At 42.9% G+C, this 20,246-nt stretch overlaps 1 protein-coding gene across 1 annotated transcript in view; it reads left to right on the top strand.

Moving 5' to 3' along the window:
* DST (dystonin) overlaps positions 1-20,246 on the top strand; it is a 494,547-nt gene that overhangs the window by 267,821 nt on the left and 206,480 nt on the right. The window contains exon 9 of the mRNA XM_060021645.1: positions 17,118-17,284. Coding sequence (XP_059877628.1) covers positions 17,118-17,284 — 167 coding nt within the window. The remainder of the gene's footprint in view (positions 1-17,117; positions 17,285-20,246) is intronic.

Here is a 20,246-nt window from a genome sequence, read left to right as displayed (position 1 = left end):
TGAGACCCAGGGACCGGCTGGGCAGGATGCCACGGCATTTCTTGCGGGTGCCTTTCTCATAAGCAAAATGGCCTCATGCTGAAAAGGATGGTCATGAAGTCTGAGGAATTAGACTGCATGGAGATCTGAGTAAGCCCTGGCTTTTGAAATGAGTGACACTGAGCAACTGTGATTTCCTGCAAATCACATGGGGAATGTCTGTGGATGTGTCCGAGCGGAGAAAGAAGAACAATATTTAGATCCTGCCAAAACTCCTCTGAGCCTTGAAAAATATTCTGCTGGAAGAAGAAAATACTTTAGAAGAGAACCGACCAAGAAAACTGTAGGTGACACAAAGTCAGGAGAGCCAAACCATGAAAATGAAGGGAAGAGGAGTAGCATCCTGGTCTCCAGGGAGCAGGCAGCCCCCTGGTCCAAGGGGCTGGTGCAGGAGGGATGTACCAGCCCCAGCCTCACTCTGGAAGCGTGTGTCCAGCATGAGACGGTGAGCAGTCGGTGTCATCCTGGGAGCCCTTCTCCTCCTCAACACCAGAAAACAGAAGTCAAAGTTAGTGAACTAGAGGAAAGGATTTCAGAAAAAGACAGCACTCCCTACTGTGCAAAGAGGAAGGACCATTTCGATGATGTCAACCCAAGAGAAATAACATTCCAGAGAAGAACTGATAGTTTTTCTTTCCAAAAGGCAGCCAGCTTAAATTCCATTTACTGTGGTACAGAGAGAGTGCTTGAAAAAAGTGGGTTTTCTGAAGACCCATCAAAAAATGACTGCGGTGTTCAAGAAAAGCAAAACATGGAGAGATCTTGCCCTCATGCAACACATCATTTCCAGTCTGAAAAAAAGAGATGTGCTTCCCTCTGTGATAACGTGTCCTTTCCTTCCAAGGACACAAGTGGAAAGGAGGTAAGTGCAGCACAGAGCCTGAGTTTAACGTGCAAATAAGGACTCCAGGTGCTCACACCTGGCTGAGGTTCTGTAATTTGTCCTTTGTAAACATTCTTTTCATATTCATTTATGTGAAAGCTGTAGAGTTCTTGGTGCATTTCATTTGTAGCCTTAGGTTTGATTACTATGATTTTATTTTTGGTGGTACATTCTTTAATCCCACCTTTATTTCAAACCCTATACATTTTTGTTACTGTTGGAAGACTCAGTGAACCACTGCTCTAAGATAACGCACGTCTTTTGAATTTCTGTAGTTCATGTGTCTTGACTTTTCCGATGGAATAGCCTTTGGAAACAAAAGTTAAATCAAAAAGCAGTTATGACAAGACAGATGTAGGGAGGAGATGCTACAATGATCAGTCAGCCCTGACCTGCTGATCTGTAAGTTTGATTGCTGATCCAAAACCCCAATTCTAGTTCTCTGTCCGTTTCCATACACAGGGACACTGACATAATTGCTTTCAGTTCCGTGTGTGTATCTGTGTATGCTTCTGTGTGTGTGTGTGTGTGTGTGTGTGTGTGTGTGCGTGCGTGCGTGCTTTGGGGGTGACAGGCACAGATGAAACTTCCCAAATCTATTCTGTCTCTTTGTTACGTGAGTTACTCCCCGGCCAAGTCTAAAATCAGAACTCACTTGGGCAACGGGTCATAGGAATCTGAATATGACTCAGGCTGCCAGGAAGTTGTGATCTTTATTCCTAACATGGATATTTAGCTTTAGACAAGTTGCTTCTCTGGGGTTTTTACTTGTCTTTAAAACGTAAGTGAATATTGATTTACTTGCCTGAGAAGTGCATCACCCAAGCAACGTCCTGTACGTGGTACCACTTGGCAGCTGATGGCTTTTTCATTTAAGCTGTTCCTAACTTTGCCTTTTAGGAAAAAATCTGGACGTTAAGTGGTATATGGAACATGAAACATTCATGGCAAGATCGTTGTATTGCTGGGCAGAGATCCTTGACCTAGTGGTCAGATGAGGTTTTAGTAGGGTCTAGGTGTGCAGTCATCATTGGCCTTGGCCGCTTGTCCTCCTGAAGCTGGTTCCCCTGTTTGTATACACCAACGCGGCTTGCCAATGTTATGTCGTGCATTCTATTTACATTTTACAGTGGTTACATTTAAAAAGAAAGCATCCGGTCTAGGCCTTGTCTATGTAGGCCTGGCATGAAGGTCAGTGAAAAAGAAAGCCGCTTGGCTGCTGTGTGTTTATGAATGTAACCACTTGCTTTGCTCACATATGTTTTCCATCTGTTTTTTGCATAATTTGGCTTCAAGTAAGCCTCACATGTTTTCATTAGTGGAAACTCATAAAATCTGTTTCCTAGTGGTGCATAAGCCTTTTTTCCCACTTGAATTATACTCATGCCAAGGATTTTACCCCTTCTTTCTACTTTGTGTAGCTAATGATTTTTGAAACTTCAATAGAAAATACATGTGAAAATAGGTCATAAACCTGTCAGTCAGATTTGTTAAATAATTGTGATATGGAGGTACTTAAAGCCTCTTATCTTCTAGGGAAATGCTGAATGAGATAATCCTTATTTTTTTTCACTTTTTAAAATTTTTTTATTTTATATTGGAGTATGGTTGATTTACAATGTTGTATTAGTTTCAGGTGTACAGCAAAGTGATTCAGTTATATATTTATATATATCCATTGTTTTTCAGATTCTTTTCCCATTTAAGTTTATTATAGAATATTGAGTAGAGTTCCCTGTGCTATACCATAGGTCCTTGTCGATTATCTATTTTATATATAGTAGTGTGTATATGTTAATCCACAACTCCTAATTTATCCATTCCCCCCACTTTCCCCTTTGGCAACCATAAATTTGTTTTCTAAGTTTGTGAGTCGGTTTCTGTTTTGTAAGTAAGTTCATTTGTATCAATTTTTTTAGATTCCACATGTAAGTGGTATCATATATTTGTCTTTCTCTCTCTGACTTACTTCAGTTAGTATGATAATCTCTAGGTCCATCCATGTTGCTGCACATGGCATTATTTCATTCCTTTTAATGGCTGAATAATATTCCATTGTATATATGTACCATATCTTCTTTATCCATTCCTCTGTTGATGGACATTTAGGTTGTTTCCATATCTTGGCTATTGTAAATAGTGCTGCTATGAACATTGGGTTGCATGTATCTTTTTGAATTATGGTTTTCTCCGGATATATGCCCAGGAGTGGGATTGCTGGATCATATGGTAGCTCTGTTTTTAGTTTTTTGAGGAACCTCCATTTCTGTTCTCCTTAGTGGCTGCACCAACTTACATTCCTACCAATAGTGTAGGAGGGTTCGCTTTTCTCCACACCTCCTCCAGCATTTATTGTTTGTAGACTTTTTGATGAGGGATAGTTTTTATTTTATCTGAGGAGTTTGATATCTTAACTTCCCCGTGGTCCAGATAAAGACTGGTGGCAGAGTCAGACCAACAGCTTGGCTGCTCGTAAATGCACTCTTCCCGGTACTTTGGAGGTGGACTCTGCCTAATTATCTTTGGTTAGAACTGTGCACGGCCCTCTTTATCTTGCATTGGATTCTCCATTTTTCATTGCAGAATTGGATGCAAATGAGAGCTCTCAGCCCCTTCACTAGTATTCCATCCCAGAAATGGCCTGTTAGCCAGCATTCCTTTGCAAGACATTGTCCCTTCAAAATCTTTTCCATATCTTCTCTATTTGAGTCATTTTTACTCATTCATTTGTGTGTGCACGGTTGGGCTCAGTGACGTTTGGGTTAATCTCCAAAGTAGAATATTGCACAATTCTTTGAACTTATCTTAAGCTTAGACTTAGTTTAAGCCTCTGACTTGAACTTCCCAGGTCCTGTGATATTTGTCATTCTTAGTCTAGGTGACCAGCCCACCTCCTCTTTAATCCTTGCCATCGTAAGCCAACCTCGGGTGGCCCTCCAGGCCCTGGGGTTCTGTGGAGCAGACTCAGCCGCCCCTTCTTGGGCATCTACTGAATGTAAATCTCATAACCTGTGAAAACTTCACTAGGGTAAAGAGGTGTAAGTAAACAAAGGAAGCATCTTAGATTTGCATATTGCTTTGGAAGTGGAAAAACACTTTCAGACACGTTGTGTCTTTTGATCATTCTTAACAAGTGTATTAAATAGGTGAAATAGACAGTTCCTCTTTGGAAGGAAGAAATGGAAACTCAGGTTAAATAAGGTCCTTAAGGGAACACAGCAGATGGGAGTAGCTGAGTTTAAATGATGACACAGCATCCTACTTTGATGAGCTGTCAGAGTTCTGAAGGAGATGCTGTGAACTTGGAACAGGGGTTGATGTTTATAAGAGCTGATGTTCATCTGGGGAGGATGAGTGTTGCCAACAGAGGTGGCAGAGGCAGAGCACGTTTGGGGACAGGAAGTGATGAGCTCAGGGTCTGCACCTTGTGCAGGGCCCCTTCTTTGTCTGACTCACATGCTTCCCGGACTTGTGACGGGGAGTCCTGCCTTTCCCCTCGAGCTGTGCCCACAAAGCATTCTTCTTCTTGAGTTTCACAAATCCCACCTCTTCCCAGTCTTGTGATGTTGCTCTCAGCCAAGATTGTTGTTTTCTCTATTTATAGGTCATTGGTTCTCTAACAGACCACATGTAAGTGTCACCTAAGGAGCTTTTAAAAATATAGGTGCCTGGGGACTTACCAATGGTAAAGAATCCACCTTCCAGTGCAGGGAATGAGGGTTCAATCCTGGTTGGGGAACTAAGAACCCATATGCTTGGTGTCACCTAAGCCTGTGTGCCACAACTACTGAGCTTGCGTGCCTCAACTAGAGAGCTCACCTGCAGCAAACTAGAGAGCCCACTTGCTCTGGAGCCCACGCACCACAACTAGAGAGAGAAAACTCGCATGCCACAACTAGAGAGAAGCCTGTGCACCACAACTAGAGAGAAGCCCGTGCACCACAACTGGAGAGAAAACCTGCATGTCACAACTAGAGAGAAGCCCGTGCACCACAACTAGAGAAGCCTGTGTGCTGCAACAAAAGATCCTGCGTGCTGCAACTAAGACCCGATGCAGCCAAAAAATAAAAAACAAAAAAAAAAGATAAAGAAAATAAATAAATAAAATAAATATTAAAAGAAAAATATAGGTGCCCGGATGTCAACCCTAGTGATTCTAATATAATGGATCACCGCGGGCCAATGATTCTGATGGTCAAGACTGTGGCTAGGGTGCTCGTTACTCTTCATATTCTCAAGTGGACCCCAGGGTCCCTGTGGTGCTAGAATCATCTCCAGATGAAGCTTTACCCTGGATTTAACTGTATCAGAATATCTTATGACGGAATGTGAGAGCACTGCATATGTTTCAGGCGCCCTCTCACATGTTTCTTGAAAACATGCTAAGTTCTGAGAACCAGCTTCACCCTAGATTTTTAAATTTCTAGTCTTCATTTGGATTTCATGACCCAGTTTGTGAAAGTTTAGTTATAAAATCATTGCACAGAATTGGATCTCTATCAGCAATAGAATGCCTCTATCTTTTCAGTTAAATGAAGGACATGCCAAGTTTAAAATCCTTTACTATACAAGAAATATAGTCATATCTGTGTTAGTTTTCCCCCATAATTTGAATAAGAAATAAATGAGCATTTGCTAAAGGTAGCCATCAACGTAGAGCATTAGCACTTGAACTTTATCAACTTTTTACTTTTATCCTCAATTTAACTCTTCCTTTTAGGAAGGCAGTTTTTAACCAGATAGCATTTTCAAAATATGTGTGCTGTCTTTACAGTTAAGAATATTTTGTGGAGCCTTTTCACACATTTTTGAAACTTGGAAGCAGACTCTAAAAATGTGTTGATTACATTGGTTTCTGCCAAAATAGTTGAAACATTGTTAAAGAGATTATCTTTGGAAGCAAACATCTTGGCTTGGAAATATTTGAGTGTTTTGACACATTCAATGTGGAATTTGCTTTTGCCTGAATACAGTGTCAAGCAATGTGAGCAAAAAAATGTAGGGAATAATCCTCAGTCTGGTGTAGTCACTTCCACTCATGTGGGGCAGGCACCATTCTGAACCATGTGTGCGTGTCGGCATCTTGATGAGAGGAAACCAAGGCCCAGTAAGCGGTGGGGTCGGGGATGGAACATGGGTCACCACCCTCTACAGCTCTGCAACAACCTTGCTCCCAATGATAAACTTTCACTCTTGAAATAATTATGTTAAAAGAGGTGGAAGCATCTTGAGATCACCTTTTCCAACCTGCTGCTTTCATCCTTGTTAATACCTGAACTCTCTCAATTAGAGTATAAACTGTCGTTTATTTTAACAAAACTATATGAAGGAATTGAAATTCCCTGGATGATACTCGTGACTAGCCAGTAGGGATTTGGGTTCTGCAGGGAGAACATTTGACAACTACCATTCCCATATCCACTGTGTATCCCTTAAATCAGTTTTTCCTTCTGTAAAATGAGCTGGTTCATTGATAGATAAAACTCTTCCTGAAATGCTGTAGGGCGTCGCTACAGATTGGGTGTAGCAGAGGAAAGGGGACTTAGGAGCTCTTGAGTCAGAGGACTTAAAATTTTCTTTTTAAGTTTTATTTTTTTAATTGAAATATGGTTGATTTACAATGTTGTGTTAATTTCTGCTGTACAGCAAAGTGATTCAGTTATACATACATTCTTTTTTATATTCTTTTCCATTATGGTTTATCACAGGATATTGAATATAGTTCTCTGTGCTACACAGTAGGACCTTGTTGTTTATGCATTCTATACATAAAAGCTTACATCTGCTAATCCCAACCTCCCACTTCATCCCTCCCCCAACCCCCTCCCCCTTGGCAACCACCAATCTGTTCTGCATGTCCATGAGTCTGTTTCTGTTTTGTAGATAGGTTCATTTGTGTCCTATTTCAGATTCCACATATAAGTGATAACATATGTTATTTGTCTTTCTCCTTCTGACTTACTTCACTTAGTATGATAATCTCTAGTTGCATCCATGTTGCCGCAAATGGCATTATTTTGTTCTTTCTCATGGCTGAGTAGTATTCCATTGTGTATATGTACCACATCTTTTTTATTCATTCATTTGTTGATGGACATTTAGGTTGTTCCCATGTCTTGGCTACTGTGAACAGTGCTGCTGTGAACATAGAGGTACATATATCTTTTTGAATTATAATTTTGTGTGGATATATGCTCAGGTGTGGGATTGCTGGATCATATGGTAATTCTATTGTAGTTTTCTGAGGAACCTCCATACTCTTTTCCACAGTGGCTGCAACAACTTACATTCCCACCAACAGTGTAGAAGGGTTCCCTTTTCTCCACACCCTCTCCAGCATTTGTTATTTGTAGACTTTATTTATTTATTTTTGGCTGCGTTGGGTCTTCATTGCTGCACACAGACTTTCTCTAGTTGCGGCGCGTGGGCTTCTCATTGCGGTGGCTTCTCTTGTTGCGGAGCACTGGCTCTAGGCTCATGGGCTTCAGTAGTTGTGGCTCACGGGCTCTAGAGCACAGGCTCAATAGTTGTGGCACATGGGCTAAGTTGCTCCGCGACTTGTGGGCTCTTCCCAGACCAGGGCTTGAACCTGTGTCCGCTGCATTGGCTGGCAGATTCTTAACCATTGTGCCACCAGGGAAGTCCCTGTAGACTTTTTAATGATGGTCATTCTGACTGGTGTGAGGTGGTGCCTCATTGTAGTTTTGATTTGCATTTCTCTAATAATTAACGATGTTGAGCATCTTTTCATGTGCCTATTGGTCATCTGTATGTCTTCTTTGGAGAAACCAGAAGACTTACATTTAATGCAGGTCATACTTCCCATGTCTGTGAATTAGGATGGTTTCTTGTTCTGAGGATTCAATGAAGTAGTATGTGGGAGAAAGACAGGAGGTTGTAGGCGCTTTATAACTTCTGTCTCACCACTGTCTTCTGCTCCTGTTAAAAAGGGGACACATGTTGTGACCATCTGTTGTGAAGAGCACTTCTTTCTTTCCTTGGACATAAGGTATCCTTCTGCACCAGCAGAGCTGCCTCTCATCCCCCAGGTCCATTCTTCTTTTGACTGTTTCTTCAGCAGATGTTTAGTGAATACCTATAACGTGTCAGAGAGTGTGTTCTCTAATTCCACCATTAGCTTAAAATTCTGTCAACCTCTTGGTTGACAGAAATAACCCCTGGGAGGGACCGAGTCGTAAAACTAATATGTTTATTTGCAGCTCAGTCCAGATGCATCCAGAGGGCCTATTGCAGCAGCTCTGGGAGAAGAGGAAGGACGTGAATCTAGGGACAGCTCTGCTGCTCTGTGGCGAGGCTGGCAGTCAAGGGCGTGTGTCTAGTCTAGTGAGGGAACCTCTGTGAACCCTGACGTTTGGTTCCTGTGAGAGATCCAGGGGTGGGTCCTCCTCTGAAAATGAGAAGTGTTCTCTGTAGCAGCTGCTTTGCCAGTGTAGAGGCTAGGAAGCTCCAGGGGAAGGGTCTTGACCTTAGGGTTGAGGGGAGCTGGGGGCTACCCCTAACCCTAACCCAACCCGGGTGCAGACATCTCTCCAGCATTGAAGAGTGAGCACCCACTGGGCCTCCTGAGGAAAGATCAGTCTGAGTTGTACGGGTAGATTTCTTTTCTAAATATGAAGGAGAGATTTCACTCTCCTCTTGCAAATTCTGAGTTGGAATTTAGGAGACATAGGTCCATCCCCTCGGCCCCTTCCTGTTCGAGTGCTGAGACCCTGGGCCAGTCCCCTCACCTCCTTTGGCCTCAGCTTGTTCACCAGTGAAACCAGGGAGTTGCCAGAGGGCTTTGTGACCTTCCAGTTTGAGTTCCTCGGATTCCTTAATCCTTTACTATTTTTATAGCCTCTCTAAGTTAAATTTCTCAGTTCTCTTAACCTCAGAGACATTGCCTTTCTGGTGTCACATGTCGATTATTTAAATAGTAAATTTGATTAACTTTTTAACCTTTTCAATAAATTATAGTTATTTAAAAATTTTTTTTAAGTTGCATATTTGCCTAGTATAGAATAAAATAAATAAAAATGTGAATAGTCTCCTAGGGAGTATGTGCGTCAGCTTTGGAAGTTGGCTGTTGGTGTGCCCTCCCCTCCCTGCATGCCAGAACCATGACAACATCCATAAAAATCAGGTGTGGCTGTTGCCCAGTCATCTAGTGCCATTGACTTTACTCAGAGGACTTCCAGGCTTGCAGCCTCAGCTGACCAGAATCAGGAGGCTGTAGCAATTCCCGCAGCAGGTAGCGGGCCAGTCCGCTGTCAGCTGGGAGTGAACTCTCAGATGGGGGGGTGATGGCTTGTTTTCTTCCATTGAAAAGGCATTCCAAGGCTATGTCCTGGGTCAAGTTTATGAAACTGTTTTACAGAAATGATTTCGATGACACTTAGGTAATGTGGGGCTCTCACTTTTTTTTTTTTTTTTTTTTTTGCGATCCTCAAACGTTTTATTGACAGCAAAACTTCCGGCAGTTGAATGTGAGCCATGTGAGGGTGGTGGGCGGGGGCTTGCGAGGCAGGGAGGGAGATGGGCAGAGGGCTCCTGGCAGGGATGCCCCTCCTCCCTTGGGACACTGTGAGGGGCATGGCGGTGGCTGTCACGGGCTGGGGGGGGCATAAATAACACTGTGTGCAGGACTGGGGCAGCAGGAGGGGGAGCGTGGGGCAGCCACCTCAGAAAGGCCCACCCAGGCCACAGAGACACCCAGGGACGTGGGGCCACGAGACACAGACATGGGGACACGTGGGGCCAGGAGTACGCAAAAGGGGGTGATGGGCGGCTGGAGACACAGAGGCGGACACACCCAGAGAAATGGGGATTGGTCAGGGCTCTGGAGAGTAATCTCCGGGGCTGGGCTCACCGCCCGGGCACTTCTGGGCAGTGGTCGGGGTGTTTGGTGATGATTGCAAAGTGAGCTTAATTGGCAGCCATTTACTTTCTAAGATGACAAGGTTTACATGAGAGACTAAAACCCATTCATACCAAATGAAAACGTGACACGTTTTTCTGATCTTTCCTCCCCGCCTCCCCCACCCTCCTCCCTCCTCCCTCCTCCCTCCCTCCTCCCTCCCTCCTCCCTCCTTCCCTCCCTCCCTTCCTTCCTCGCCCTTCCCTCCCTCCCTTCCTTCCTCCCCCTTCCCTCCCCCCTCCTCTCCTTTCCTCCCCCTTCCCTCCCTCCTTCCCTCTTTCCTCCTTTCCCTCCTTCCCTCCCTCCTTCCCTCTTTCCTCCTTTCCCTCCTTCCCTCCCTCCCTCCCTTCCTTCCTCCCCCTTCCCTCTCTGTCTCCCACCCCTTACTCAGCAGATGGTAAGTGAGCACCTAGTCTGACCACATTGGGCAGGGTATGGGGAGGATGTTCCAAGGGGAGAAGTAGCCTGAACAGAGGACCCGAGGAGAGAGGGAGTGTTTAGTCCGCATGGTCTGACGTTCGTATGGTTTGATCGTGGAATAGAAGGAGAATGGCTTGGGTCTGGGCAGACCAGCCAAGACTGACCTGGATTAATGTGCCTGCGGAGTGAGAGCAGGGCAGACGTGGTCCAGTGCAGCTGGTTAGGAGGCTGTTACTCGTCCCGACACTGAGGCTTAGTTCCAGAGGAAGGGGAAGCTCTCCTGAGCCCAGTATTGTTGGTATTGACACTGGAGACTAGAGGCGATGGTCCTGAGTAAAGATAATAAATAGTTGCTTCAGCTCATCGTTGGCCATGGGGAAACAGAAGAAATGGGGCTATAAGACCCTCTTTTCCCTTGAAGACAGTCTTGGGGCAGCTCATGCATCCCTGGAATCAGGTACTTCGGTCTCCCCAGGTTCGTGGGGAATTCGCAGATGAGCAGGTTTGGCAGAACTGCTGCCTCGGCAAGGTCAGGATGGGGAACTGGAGGAGAGACCGATGACCCTGTGCCGTCTCTCAGCGCCTCATCCCCTCCTGTGCCCACCACTTCCTCTGTGACGTTCCACCAACCGTCTAATTTCCTTCTTTCCTGAGAAAACAGAATCATGAGCAAGAACTCCCTCCCTTTTTATCTGGTCACCTCTCCTTACTTTTCGTGGAGTGTTTGGGGTGGAAGCCAAGTCTGGACGGGTTGAGGAGTAAAGATAATAAAGATTATAAAACACAGAATGGTTTTTTTTTTCCAGTTGCTTTACTGAGAAGAGAGTTGGTGCTAAGTACAGAGGAAACTGGGTTTATGAGGGTTATTTGTTTTTATTTATTTTAGGATGGAAGAGCCTTGGGCATCTTATATACTCAGAGCAAAAGACCCAGGTGAGGGGAGGGTCACTGATAGTGAGACCCCCACCCCAGGAGGTGGAGGATTCACAGGAGGGAAGCAGGTCAGGAGGAAGCAAAGGTCAAGGGTGACAAGGTGGGACAGTGGGGGGCTCTTATGTGTGTCACTGTTTTCTCTGTAAAGATGAAAAAGTGATGCCAGATGTGGAAAGAAGAGGGGGTGGGGTACGAGTTTCAGGCATTTCGGGAAGAGTTGGCAGAGATGCTGTGAGGGATAGAAAAACCAGCTGTTTAGGACACTGAAAAGAAAAGGCAAGTTTCCTGGAGCCCCCGGCTGAGATCAGAGCTGGGATTCGTGGAGGCAGTAGTCTACGTGGTGGTATGGTTTCCTCTAGTTCAGGTGTATACTCAGGGCAGGGGTGGAGAAGACTCAGGGCAGGGTTGGAGAAGACATACCGCTGCCTGGATCAGGGTTGAGGTTTGGCTGGGTGGTTGCAAGGTGAGGACGGAGTGAGGGAGTTGAGGATGGTGGTTGAAGTGATGGATCATGTGGTGCAAACCGAATGGAGAAGGAGGTAAAGAGAGCAGAGGGCTCAGAGACGGGGCAGAATCAGGCCAGTGGAGGAATGTGAGATGTTGCTGAGCCTGGTGGTTGGTCCAGCTGGAGTTAAGGAATGAAAGTACTGGAAGAATGGACATTGCTATCAGAAGGTACAGACCTGAAGTGGACTAAGTTGGGTTCAAGATGACAAGATCCAGGCTGTGGCCACAGGTGTGTGTGACCGGCTGACATGGAGGGAAGACAAAGGCCTGTGAGGATGGGGCCCTGGATGCAGACGGGGACAGCCAGCCCGGTGTCAGACCGCTGGGGAGTGTGGGTCATCTTGAGGACAGCAGGAAGGTGGTGGCACAAGAGTGACCTGCTGTGTGAAGGCAAGGTCTTTGTGCCCATGGATAATGGTTTGAAAACTACTGGTTTTCACTGGGAGCGTTCGAAACACATGCCCTGCCCGTGGGCCCGGTGGTGTCCAGGACTTGAGTTAACGCAGTGCAGTGGCGGGGCCTGGGTTTCAGTAAAAAGGCAGAAGCGGGGCAGGGTAATGATGCTGAGGCGGACTTGGTTTCCCGTGGAAGAGATACTTCCGGAAAGTTGGGAGTGGAGACAGTCTGGGTCTGGGAGATGAAGCAGAGATGAAACGTGGCCGGAGAGGCTCAGTGAGAGGAAGAACTTGCACTTGGGGGGCAGCAGCAGTGACCCGGATGAGAAGCATGAGGGCTTCCAGTTTCGAAAGGAACTTGGGTCTAAACGATCTTGTTTGTGTTAGATGCGAGCTGACAGATCGCTGGTGAGAGGCTTGAAGCAGCAAATACTGCTCATGAAGTTGTGGGAGAAGCTGACATTTGTAGAGTTTTCTATCTGCCAGGTCCTGTGCTGAGATAGTGCAGATTATCTTGTCTAAACTTTAGAACTGCTCCAGGAGGAAGATGTTATTATGGCATCATGTAAGTTTTAAAAATGAGGAGAATCTTTTCTTTGTTTTAATTGAAGGATAGTTAATTTACCATGTGGTGTTGGTTGTAGGTGTAAAGCAAAGTGATTCAAGTATACATATATTTATATATATTCTTTTTTAGATTCTTTTCCATTACAGGTTATTACAAGATATTGAATAGAGTTCCCTGTGCTGTACAGTAGGTCCTTGTCGTTTATCTCTTTTATATATAGTCGTGTGTATCTGTTACTCCCAAACTCTTAATTTATCCCTCCCCCCCTTTCCCCTTTGGTAACCATGTTTGTTTTTTATGCCTGCGAGTTTCTTTCTGTTTTGTAAATAAGTTCCTTCGTATCATTTTTTTTAGATTCCATAAATAAGCTATATCATATATTTATCTTTCCCTGTCTGATTTACTTCACTTAGTATGATAATCTCTAGGTCCATCCACATTGAGTAGCTCTGGGTCTTATTCCTCTTAGTGGTTGCAGTTGGGATTTGAATGCAGGCATCAGGAATTGAAACCATCTCTGCTCTCTGTGTGCCTCCAGGATTCGAAGGGAGGAGCCGTGGTTACTTCCTAGAATCCCACGTGGCCTGCCCTTGATGGAAGAGTCAGGCTGTTTTGCTGAATGCACAGATTTTACATTAGGAGTCATGAGTGGCAACGGCAGACTTAACAACGTTTAGCGTTTGGTTTATTTTGCTTTTTAATTTTGTTTACACCGTATCATGAAAAGTTTGATAGACTCAGATAGGTAGTGACTAGTGGTAACAGTATATCTAAAAATGCCTTGATTTCCCTGTGGGGTTACTACTCAGTTAATTGGAAATCCCAGGAGAAGCTGAAAGACTAAACGTGATAGTGGTCTTCGATATGTTAAAGTTTGGTTCAGAACATATTTGAAATACCCTTTAAAACTATAGCTTTTGAATCAGTGTATGCATGTGTAATGGTCTGATACAGTGTGTGTGAGAATAACGTGCTGAAATATGATTTGGGAACTTTCGGGAACTTATTTAATAAAATATATTATTTTCTCCTGGTTGATGTTTAGCCATATTCAGACCTCTAAACTCTTCTTCTTAATATCTTTCCCTGGATGTGCTGGGCAGCGCTGCAACTATTAAACTTAACCCTGTGGTTGAAATGTTTTGGCAGCCCTTGTTAATAGGTAGTTACCTTTGTGACTGGACTGGCGTGGAACGTTCTTGACCCGGCAGAAACCAGTCCCCGCCTCTGCCCAGCTATCGCCCCTTTCTTCATATAGCTATAAATATCACCCACGTAGCTCCTGTGTTCTTAGGGTTCCCAGAAGCAGCTGATTTTATATATATATATATTTTTTAATTTTATTGAAGTATAGTTGATTAACAATGTTGTGTTCATTTCTGCTGTACAGCAAAGTGACTCAGTTATACATATATACATTTTTATATACTTTTCCATTATGGTTTATCATAGGATATTGGATATAGTTCCCTGTGCTATTTATTATACAGTTAGGACCTTGTTGCTTATATCCATCATATATATTCTAATTTGCATCTGCTAATCCAAAACTCCCAGTCCATCCTTCCCCCACTCTCCTCCCCCTTGGCAACCACAAGTCCAAAAGAAGCTGATTTTATAATCTGTAAAGGCTCTTGTGAAATTTTGCATAGAGGTTCAACTTTTCATTTACAGTTTCCTAGATTCGTTTCTCTGAACCTTGTTTTCAGAGATTTCAGTTGGTCTGAGGCAACAAATTTGAAAACTTTTATCTTTTACTCTTTTCCTAAGAGAATTGGGAGAATAATAAAGCCAAGTATTTGCTTCTCCCTTTGTCAAAAAAAAGAATAACCATAGCAATAAAATAGCCAACAAATTGAAAGTGTACTTACTGTGTGCCAGGCATTACTCTATGTCCGTGTTGTTGAATTTGCACAACACAGTGTAATGACTGTTATCATCCTTGTTTTACAAGTGAGAGAACGATCTTAAAGCAGATAAGTAACTTGAACATGTAGGTGGTAGAGATGGGATTTGAACTCCTGGGATGTGCTGGAAAGGCTCGCCAGCATGATTTTAGGGCAGAATGTCAGTTGGAAGTTGGGCGATGTTTCTGCTCTTTTTTTCCCCCCATGTTTTAAAAAAAAAATTACCAAAGGGGAGAGGCGGGGGGAAGGATAAATTAGGAATTCGGGATTAATAGATATACACTACTATATATAAAAGAGATAACCAACAAGGACCTACCTTATAGCACAGGGAACTGTACTCACTATCTTATAATAATCTATAAGGGAAAAGAATCTGGAAAAGAATATATAAATATGTAACTGAATCACTTTGCTGTACACCTGAAACTAACACAGCCTTGTAAATCAACTATACTTCAATAAAATGAAAACAAAAACAAACAAAAAGAAATCCTTCCCATATATCCTATATAACATGTTCATGCACACAGTTCTTTCCTGTGCTGTGGAGATGAGCACAGATTCCTAGGAAAGATGACTAAATTGAGGTACACCTGCACTTTCAAATACTGGCCCTGTGTGGGGAGCCTTGCTCCGGCTGTGTCTGGGTGTGAGCTCCCTGGAACGGCTGTCTCACCCAGTACCGGATGGAGAGAGGCGTGTGGGCCTATATCCCTTCCACGGGGTGCTGGCAGAGCTGGTAGGCCTAGGGTGGGCTTAACTGCCACGTGTTCCTTCCCCACGTCCCTGGGTTGGCCTCTAGTCCTCTGGCTCCTGGAGCAGCGGTAGGAATAAAGGGCTTTCTGTTTGCACCAAGCAATGGCCAGTGTAAAAGGCTTTCTTTGTTTTATTTTATTTTTTTAAATGTTATTGAAGTATAGTTGATTGACAATGTCATGTTAATTTCTGCTGTAGATCAAAGTGACTCAGTTATTATACATATATATTATTTTTCATATTTTTTATTATGGTTTATCACAGGATATTGAATATAGTTCCCTGTGCTATATACAGTAGGACCTTGTTGTTTTTCCATTCTATGTGTAATAGTTTGCATCTGCTAATTCCAAACTCCCAGTCCATCCCTCCCCCACCGCCCCTCCCCTTGGTAACCACAAGTCTGTCCTCTGTGTCTTTGAGTCTGTTTCTGTTTTGTAGATAACTTCATTTGTGCCATATTTTAGACTCCACATATAAGTGATATCATTATGGTATTTGTCTTTCTCTGTCTGACTTAATTCGCTTAGTATGATAATCTCTAGGTCCATCCATATTGCTGCAAATGGCATTATTTCATTCTTTTTTTACAGCTGAGTAATATTCCACTGTGTGTGCACGCGTGCGTGCGTGTGTGTGCGTGTGTGTGTGTGTGTGTATATATGTGCCACATCTTCTTTATCCATTCACCTTTCTAGACTAAGGGCTATCTTTGGTCTGGGTTTTCTACTTTCAGTTGCCTGACTGCCTGTTTGGACCTTTGCCTTCTGTGTTGTTTTTACAGTGTCTTAGCCTCTCAGAGTTTAGACTGAAGAGTCTTGAACATTATCTGCTTCTGCCTCCTTCCTCCTCATAGATGAGAATGTTGACTCACAGATGTAAAATGACGTGTTCAAAGCTATGGGACTAGCGGCCAGGACTGGGGCCAGTGTCATGACTTCAGGGATTTTCTTCCTGGTGCAGGATGACTTGCCCCCCCCTCCATTTTGCTTCCCATCTGACCCTGGATGGCCGCCTGTCCTCTTGATCCCCTGGCTTTGCTCCTGCACTGGCTGAGGGAACAGTTTGCCGGTGTTACTCCCAGTTTGGAAATCACTGTGTGACCCCTGCCGAGGTCACTTGGTGCCTTAATGTCATCATCAGCAGGTTAAGTAGGACCCTTATCAAAGGGCGACTTGCAGATGTAAATCGTGTGAACTGGGGACCTGTTTTATTATCGTTTAATGGAAGAGACTTTAAAAAATTAATGAAAACAAAGTATAGGGAAAATTATTTGATAAAAGTTTCCCATTGAGTAAGCTGAATGAGGATTCATGAGAAAATTAGAGAGACCTCAAGCCAAATTGTTATGTAATGTGGTTAATTGGAGAGGGTGCTGTTTTCCTTTTCTGTTCTTTACACAGAATACCTGTTGGATCAAGTTCTCTGCAGGCAGTAACGTAGATTAATTTGTAGGTTCTGCTTTGATCCATTTGAACTTGGAAAAACATGTGCTTAAGTTGTTTGAACAGATCTAATTAGTAAAGTGGAATGGAGAATTTTCAACACTGGGACATTTTGGAATGAAAAATAAATGAGATGCTTGGGTTAAATCTGACTTTTCCATCTGTTAACCTCTTTGAAACTCAGTTTCCCTATATGTAAAATGGGGAAAATATACTCCTCTTACAAGTGAGAGTTAGGAGGATTAAGTGAAACAGCACTTGTAAAGTGCTTGGCACATAGTAGGTTCTTAATCTGTGTTAGTTTCCTTCCTTCCTAACGGTTTAATGTTTTCTGTTCCATTTAGATATCTGATATCCATGTTACTGGTGAGTCAGAAGACATGTCTGCAAAAGAGAGATTGTTACTGTGGACACAGCAGGCCACAGAGGGTTATGTGGGGATTCAGTGTGAAAATTTCACCACCTGCTGGAGAGATGGAAAACTATTTAATGCCATCATTCATAAATACAGGTATGGAATTTGTTGGGTTTTTTCCCCCTTTGACAAATCTGAGAAGTGTTTCTTTCATTTCCAAATTTTAAAATAACCTTTTATTATTAGACAAGCACTGAATGTGTATGGCAGAACATTAGAAATACAGACAAGTGAAAAAACAATCACATTTCCTCTACCCAGAGATCGTCACTCAGATACACAGAGCTATGGTGTGTCTTTGGATTTTGTCAGTGACTTAGTGGAGAGTAAGCTCTGATACGTAGAATCTGTAGGTGGAGGACCAAGATTGTGTATGTAGAGAACTGATGATTAGTGAGGTCAAGGTTCAGACTAAGCCTCACAAGTTTCCATATCATAGTGTCCTCATCTAGTTACTCTAGTAAGCAGCTGGGTTTAACGATGGCCAACTTCGGGGTGGTAATCAGTTTCCCGGTGAGAATTGTTAACCCCAAGATCTGAGTTAACACTGACGTAGCACCTACTAAGTGCCAGGTGCTGTCCTAAGCAGTTTACATATGTTCATTCACTCAGGCCACACAGCATCCCTAAGGGAATCTTGTCCTCCCTGAGTTACAGACAGAAACTGAGACCAGAGTAAATACTTGCTTCAGGTCACAAAACCATCGAGTGTCAGGCTTGGGATTCAAACCCAGGTACTTGCCTGTTGAGTCCACACTCCTATTGCCTTACAAAAAATGAAATTCCTGGAAATTCTTTACTGAAAATGATGTTTTGATCTCCGTTATTTTTCTTAGTTTTGCAAGGATTATGTCATGTCGTTGAAGAACTGAATATCTTCCCGAATAGAGTAACTCACTAAACTGACAAACTTATTGGATTGCAATAAAAACAATAGGCGGAATAGGTCATATTTTGATAACTTTCTGCATGTGAGGCATTCTGTTAAATGCTTTCCTTATGTTATCTCACTCATCTCCCAGAGTCCCATAAAGCAGGAGCTGCTGTCACCCACTTTTATAGATGGGGAACTTCAGGTTAGCCAGGGTCACACTGCTACCAGCTTGCAGAGCTAGATTCTCACCCAGTCTGTTTGCCTGGAACCCCATCTCTCCCTTTCTCTTTCTTCCTTTCCTTTCTCTCCCCTTTCTCCCCACTCTTTTTTATTTTGGAGACTTTGACATCTATAGAACTGAACTGAGTCTCCCATGGGTCCACACCCAAGAGTCCCCTTTAAGCGCTGTCATAGTCTGCTTCCTTTACAGGACAACATTTCAGTAGAGGTAGGTGTAGATTGCTGAGTTAAAAAGAAAATCCTGTGCTTGCCCAGAGTAAAGTGCCAGCTCTCCTTGAGGGACACGGTGCCAAGAGGGCTTCATGGTCACAGACAGTGTGACGATCACACTGTGTCCCATGTGACTTAGAACACAGGCCGTCAAGTCTCACCTGTTCTGTACCTGGGGTGGAAAGGTCTTCTTAGCCTTTGAATGACAGTATTTGGATTGTTACACCAAAGGATGTGTGTCACGATGCATTTTGAGGGTGTGCTCTGCTCTCTGAAGTTTTTTAGCTTAGAAGCAAAACATTTAGAAGCCAGCTATTCTTCTAAAATAATTGACTTTTAAAAACAACTGATCTCCAGGCATTGTCTCTTCAATACTTAGGAAGGATTATGAGTACCAATTGGTGTATACCTGCTGTGCGTTTTTATACTTAAATAAGTCACTGCTGTGTCACAGATCCTAAAATTTCCTGTTTAATGTTACAGAACTCACGTTGCTTTAGGAGAAGATTTGGATCTTGTGAAAGTGATTTGTTTTGAACTTTTATTTTGACAGAGTGATCATTTTAGAACATTGCTTAGCTTTAACTTTTTTTTTTTAATGGAAGTATAGTTGATTAACAACGTGTTAGTTTTAGGTGTACAGAAAAGTGATTCAGCTGCATATGTATCTATTCTTTTTCAGATTCTTTTCCCTTATAGGTTATTATGAAATATTGTGTAGAGTTCTGTGTACTGTCTATTTTGTATATAGTAGTATGTTTAGCTTTAACTTTGGATTTCCTTGGATTTCCTAGTGTGCTTTGTTTTCCCTTGTTGGAGTTCATGGTAAAAATACTGAATATCAGGTTTAAATACTTCGAAGATATCTTTGTTGCTGAAGTTTTGTTCAGTTACCCTATGCCTAGAATTACTGTGGTTTCTTTTACTAGAAGAAATCTTTCATCTGTAGAACTGTATTTTTTGTAAGTTCTTGGGCCTTTCTCTTTACTTAAAAAACAAATGAGTACTTTTTTTTTCCTAGTATGTGTAAGAATTAAGCAGGTGGCATTGAGCTCCACATGGTTTTCTTTGGTGAGAGCCTTGATTTACTCTAGGAACAAAGGAGACAAAGTTATGAACAATTATGAAATCACTGTTAGCGGATTTTTGGCTATTGGGCAGTACTAATCACATTTAGAGAGTAGTGTTTTACTTAGCAGTTGTTTTTACTTGATAATTATTCTCTTAAATTTTGTAATGTATTTATTTGGATTCGCTCTGGAAATATACCCACTTCATTGGGCTTTTTGGATTTTTTCAGATAAAAAGTTTTATTATTTATATGAATTTTACTTGACTTCTGTAATAAAAATCATCTGAGGTGGCACATGGGTTTGGTTTCTACTCAGATGCCAAGTCTAACCATATAGGATACTTTGTTGAGAAGGCCCTTAAGAGGGAAGGAGGGCTTCACAGGAAACAACCTCGTGATTGAGGCAGTGGATGGAAAGAGGGTTATGGTACTCCGATGTGACAAGGTCACCTGCAGTAGATAGAATGCGAGAGATTTCTCTGGAGATGAGAAGGAAAATAGTGTTTATCATTTAAGAGTAAACCAGTATTATTTGTAATAACTGATTTAGTAAGGTTTTTGTGTACAATTGTCCCCTGGTATCTGCCGGGGGGGTTGGCTTTAGGACCCCCGCAGATAACAAAATCTGTGGATGCTCAAGTCCCCTACGTAGCATGGTGAAG

This window comes from Delphinus delphis, chromosome 10 (assembly GCF_949987515.2).
Source record: "Delphinus delphis chromosome 10, mDelDel1.2, whole genome shotgun sequence".
NCBI lineage: Eukaryota > Metazoa > Chordata > Mammalia > Artiodactyla > Delphinidae > Delphinus > Delphinus delphis.
Note: the sequence above shows the minus strand (reverse complement) of the source record. Positions and strands in the feature narration are given on the sequence as shown.